The 6,000-nt window shown below is 43.8% G+C and overlaps 1 protein-coding gene across 1 annotated transcript; it reads right to left on the reverse strand.

The window, feature by feature from the left end:
- Window positions 1-348: 348 nt before the first annotated feature.
- Window positions 349-2,283, reverse strand: LOC123058027 (UDP-glycosyltransferase 73D1-like). The gene is made up of 2 exons (XM_044480870.1): window positions 1,640-2,283; window positions 349-1,486 (listed from the first exon to the last, which is right to left on the reverse strand). Exons 1-2 carry the CDS (start codon window positions 2,119-2,121, stop codon window positions 433-435), a joined length of 1,536 nt encoding a protein of 511 aa, XP_044336805.1. The 5' UTR covers window positions 2,122-2,283; the 3' UTR covers window positions 349-432.
- Window positions 2,284-6,000: the final 3,717 nt, after the last annotated feature.

Genomic DNA, 6,000 nt, shown 5'->3' on the forward strand with positions numbered 1-6,000 from the left:
GTGGCACCTGAAGTAAATGTTTTCTTCATTAATCTTGAGTTGGCCCTCCTCAAACCATTTTTTAGGATTAGGATTGAAGAGATCCTTGAAACTTAATGTTCGTCACACTACTCAGTCAAACATAAGCTTCTAATTTCTTGTGCACTTTATGCTGCTTCTAATTCCTTCTTTTCTTTCGATTATTCACCTCGAATTACCTCGTTCTTTCAGTGTCAGTTTTTGATTGTGTGGATACATTTTATTTTATATTTTGCCCTTTTCCAACTCTTATTAACTCTGATGAGCTAGCGGGAGACAAAGGGAAGGGAGAACATAACATCTGGAAAATCAGACTGTGTGTAACATTATGTTGACTGCCATGGAACCTGTATAACAGTATGGATAATCGATATTGCTGTCAACTCATTTGGACCATGTCTAATCTCTAAACAATTAGGCCACCACCAGTGAGCTACTGGTTATTTGGAAAATAAATCTTTTTATTAAGTTTACACCATGTGCATTTGTCTTGTTTCCCATTTCTTGAATCAGTAGCTTTATGTTGTTATATGAAGAACCTTCCTCATCGAAAGCCCTCCTTGCCTTAATGGCACAGTCTCTTGCTCTCACCTGGAACTGCTCTTCAGCTTTCCCCTCATCCATCAGGGCGTACACTGCTCTCTCCACATCATTTCTTGTAACCATAGCCTCTTTGTGTTCATGTCCCCACCGTGTAACTCCTTCCACTCCAACCTCCACCCCAATGTTCAGCACCTCCACCACCAGCTTCTCATTTGAAAACTGCTCGGCAAAGTGCGGCCAAGTGATCATGGGCACGCCTGCACAGATGCCCTCTATTGTTGAGTTCCACCCACAGTGCGTCATAAATCCTCCAACGGCTTGGTGCCACAGGATCATCACCTGTGGCGCCCAGCCCCTTATGATCATGCCTCTGTCTTTGACGCGTTCCTCGAAGCCATCTGAGAGCCATTCCTCAACTTCTGGAAACTTATCTCCCGCTTTGATCACCCAAATGAATGGTTTCTTGGTGGCTTCAAGTCCCAGGCCGAGCTCAATAAGTTGCTGAGGTGCAGTGCAGGCGAGGCTGCCAAAGCTGACAAAGATCACTGAGCCTGGCTTCATTGAATCAAGCCACTGCAAGCACTCTGCCTCATCTATTGGCGCCTTGTTTCCTCTTGCGGCGATTGTGTTGCTGTTTTGGTGGCAGAGGCACATTGGCCCGACCGTCCATACTTTCTTCCTTGTCACCTGCTCAAAGGATTCGATATACAATGTCTCCAGCTCTTTGAAGCTGTTAAGGACTACGCCATCGCATCTCAGCTCCTCTTGATAGATCTTCTCACGAATTTGCTCCATACCTGGAATGGGAATGCGTCCAGGGCATTTAGCCTTTGCCAACTCCAGTGGTGTAGGGAACCCTGGGATCGTAATGAGCTCATTCTCATCTGTGACGTGTTTCAATAAGTTGTCGTGGCAAATGATGTAACTGCAAGGTGGTAATAGTTGTTAAAATCACATAAAACTGCAGGCTTAAACGTCAACAAACTGCAATTGATCTGCAAAACAAAAGATAGTAATAGCAGTTAATTTGCCCAGTACAAAATTAACTACTCATGGGATTTCCCTTTTATGATTGTACCTGACAAGGGACGAGAAGCCACAGAAGCCACTAAAGGCGAGCCTCGGGATACCAAGCTCTCTTGCGACGTCACCGGTCCACCAATGCATCGTGTCAGATATGATGCAGCTCGGAGGCGACTGCTGCTGCTCACGGAGGTGCGCCTTGAGCGGCTCCCGAAGCGCGGCGCATGCCTCCAGGAAGTGTAACACCAGATCCTTGGATTGGATCATGTCGACGTTCTCACACATGTCCGGTAGGCCAAACTCGGCTGCCGGGAAATGGAGCTCCACGAGCCGGACCGCCAGGCCTGTCTCCTCCATGTGGGCGGCAAAGCTCGCCAACCTGGACGCGTTCACTGGCGTGGTGATGAAGGTAACCTGCACGCCGTGCTCGGCCAGCAGGCGCGCCATGTCGGTCATGGGAATGATGTGACCCTGCGCCATCATGGGGACCAGCACGAAGTGCGCCCTTGCGGAGCCGCTCTGGCCATCGCCGGACATGGCTAAATTGGCTTTGTCAGCGAAGTTGGTGGAGTCAATCAAGCTGGGAGGAAGCAACACTACCGTCCGGCAAGATGCATGGCACGATCTGTTGGAAGCAACGCAATGGGATGGTAACTGTGGTGTATAAATAGCATCTGGTCCTGGCGGAAAATGCTTTGGGCTGTATTTCTCGGTTATTTCGTATATTTGCTGTTATAAATGCTCGATCTTTCGTATATCACCAATGATCTGATCATGTATTTTCTATTATAAATGTTCAATCTTTCGTATAGCACCAATCTATATCTATATCTATACCTACTACTTCATATCTCTATCTCCATCTCTATTTCTAATTCTATAATTCTAATTCTAATTTCTAATTTCTAATTCTAATATTAAAGGGAGGATTTTTTCTCCACCTTTTTTGGTCCAATCAATTGTTTTGTACGTCGCCTTATTTATTTTTCCTTCGTACGTGCCCAGCCCGCCCACACATCGTCCTGTTTTTTCCCTCTCTGTACGCTCCCCGCCAACCTACCTATCATGTTATTTGAGAATGAAGAAGAAGATATCCTTTTATACGGGTTAAACGAATTTTGTTAAAAAAATATTCAATGAAGGAAATGAATTAAATGGAGGAGTAAGTTCCGCCATTATGAGCATGGAAGGAAAGAAGAAAAAATAAGGAATAAATTTCATCCTTATGATGAGGCGGAAATGGAAGGAATTAAAGGAAAGAATAAAAGATGAAATAAATTTCATCCTTTATGATAAGGCAGGAAGGAAGGAATTAAAGGAAAGAATGAAAGAAGGAATAAATAAATTTCCCTATCATATACGAAGCATGAAGAAAGGAATTAAAGAAGAAAGAAATTTCATAAGGAAAGAATAAAAGACAGAATAAATTTTGGTATAATTACATGAGGCATGAAGGGAAGGAATTAAAGATGAAATGAAATTCGCTAGGAACTAAAATAAGAAATAAAAATTTCACTGTTAAGAAATTAACAGAACAAAATAAATTCCGTTGTGGACCGATTATATATATCATCGGCTGTGCATGCATAAAAGAAGTCCCATTGTGACTCTACCTACGAGTATATGGGATCACACTAATTACATCGAAAAGAGACTCCTGGAGGAGCTTGTCAAAAGTGGCCATGTTACTTTTGAATCTCCTGATGATGTTGTTTTTGCTGAATCTCATATGATGTACGTGAGAGCTGACAATAGGTATATGTCAAAGTCAATCTACCTTCTACTATTATAGGTGATCCGGTCACTTCCCAACTATGAATTTATTTGCAAGTTTTGCGGCAGTGGAGGCAAAAGAATGAAGTCACCCCAAATCGTTGCACCGGTGCTCTATATTGCGGAAGGTCACGCACGCATTGGCAAGGGTTGAGCCATATTCGATTTATTTTTGGGAGTTAAGGCAGAACAAATCCAAATAGTTAAATCAGACCTGCTCAAATACCAAATCATGGTTTGGAGCTTGTATACAAACATCCAAATGCATGGTTCGATGGCATGGCAGAACAACACAACATGGTTCACTGCCAAAAACATGCCCAAGTTCATGTTAGAGATGAAGAAGGTGGACGGTGGTGATAGTGAAGTGTATGCGGTTTAAGTTGAGTCAACAAGTTGATGACCACACACCTTAATTTATTTTTGCATTAATAATTATTATTGTGAGTGCTCAATAAAGAAATGCATCGCCTGGTATATTAAGACATGATTAGTGTTCAACCACATGAACATGTATATGCAGTTGCAACACACAAGGAATTACAAGCTGGTGCAGGTAGGGGCTCGAGAAATATGCATGGTGAGTGTGATGACCAAGATCATCGCCTTTGGACTGATCACATCGGATGAAATAGGTGGGCAAGTGACCATCACGGAAGATGATGACGAAGAGGAGAAGTAACAACACAGATGTGATGGTATGGGTGTGCGAGAGTTTGTTTCTCCCGTTGCCACGCACGAGCATTTGTTCTACTCTATATCTATATCTATATCTATATCTATACCTACTAATAAAGAAATTAGTATTTCGGCTTCCGTCACACTCTTTTTCAGAAAAGCCTCTGCTATTCTTGAAATTAATCCACAGTCCATGTTTAAGTCATCGAGAAAAACATTTTGCTTTTTGTAGAAACCTGTGTGGTTACTAGAACTGGTACGGGTTTAAGTCATCGAGAAAAACCTTTTGATTTTTGGTGCAAAATCATCCCTGACATTTGAGTTAATCAACCCACAATTCATATCAAGTGTTTTTTTTCCAAAAAAAGTCACATCTTTAAATCTTAAGTCCAAATTTAACATGTTATATATGAATTTTGATTCAAAAAATGTGTAGAATGTGAATAAGATGTTATTTTTATCCGTTAGCCATTTTTAAAAATTCTACTAACTATTTATGATGCAACTTAATTAGCACAACCTGTCTTCCTTTCGTGCCGGCATCGATTCAGACTGTGGAAATAAACACCTCAACAAAACAGATTGGAGACGGAAAAAACCATCTATAACCACGCATGCATGCCTCGTCAAAATCTCACAGGGAAAAAGAAAACAGAACCACACACGCATGCCTCGTCAAAATCTCAAAGGGGAAAAAGAAAACCAATTTCTCATCTAATACCGCGAAAGAGATGTTGGGGAACGCAGTAATTTCAAAAAAATTCCTACGCACACGCAAGATCATGGTGATGCATAGAAACAAGAGGGAAAAGTGTTGTCCACGTAAGCGGACGCGTTATGACAACGCAGTTGATGTAGTCGTACGTCTTCACGATCGACCGATCCTAGCACCAAAGGTACGACACCTCCGCGATCTGCACACGTTCGGCTCGGTGACGTCTCACGAACTCACAATCTAGTAGAGTGTCAAAGGGAGAGCTTCGTCAGCACGACAGCGTGATGACAGTGATGATGATGCTACCGTAACAGGGCTTCGCCTAAGCACCGCTACGCTATGACCGAGGTGGATTATGGTGGAGGGGGGCACCGCACATGGCTAAGAGATCAATGATCAACTTGTGTGTCTATGGGGTGCCCCCCTCCCCCATATATAAAGGAGTGAAGGAGGGGGAGGGGGCCGGCCTCCTAGGCATGCCCCAAGGGGAGTCCTACTCCCACCGGGAGTAGGATTCCCCCCTTTCCCTAGTTGGATTAGGAGAGAAGGAAGGGGAAGGAAGGAGGAAGGAAGGGGGGGGGGGAGGGGGGCGGCCCCCCTCCCAATTCGGATTAGGCTTGGGGGGCCTCCTTTGCTCCCTTCTCCTCTCTCCCACTATGGCCCAATAAGGCGCATATACCTCCCGGGGGGTTCTGGTAACCTCTCGGTACATCGGTAAATGCCCGTTCTCACCCGGAACCATTCCGATGTCCAAATATAGTCATCCAATATATTGATCTTTATGTATCGACCATTTCAAGACTCCTCGTCATGTCCGTGATCATATCCGGGACTCTGAACTACCTTCGGTACATCAAAACACATAAACACATAATACGATCGTCACCGAACGTTAAGCGTGCGGACCCTACGGGTTCGAGAACTATGTAGACATGACCGAGACACGTCTCCGGTCAATAACCAATAGCGGAACCTGGATTCTCATATTGGTTCCTATATATTCTACGAAGATCTTTATCGGTCAAACCGCATAACGATATACGTTGTTCCCTTTGTCATCGGTATGTTACTTGCCCGAGATTTGATCGTCGGTATCTCAATACCTAGTTCAATCTCGTTACCGGCAAGTCTCTTTACTCGTTCCATAATGCTACATCCCGTAACTAACTCATTAGCTTACATTGCTTGCAAGGCTTATAGTGATGTACATTACCGAGAGGGCCCAAAGATACCTCTCCGACAATCGGAGT

Source organism: Triticum aestivum, chromosome 3A, assembly GCF_018294505.1.
Source record: "Triticum aestivum cultivar Chinese Spring chromosome 3A, IWGSC CS RefSeq v2.1, whole genome shotgun sequence".
Classification (NCBI taxonomy): Eukaryota; Viridiplantae; Streptophyta; class Magnoliopsida; order Poales; family Poaceae; genus Triticum; species Triticum aestivum.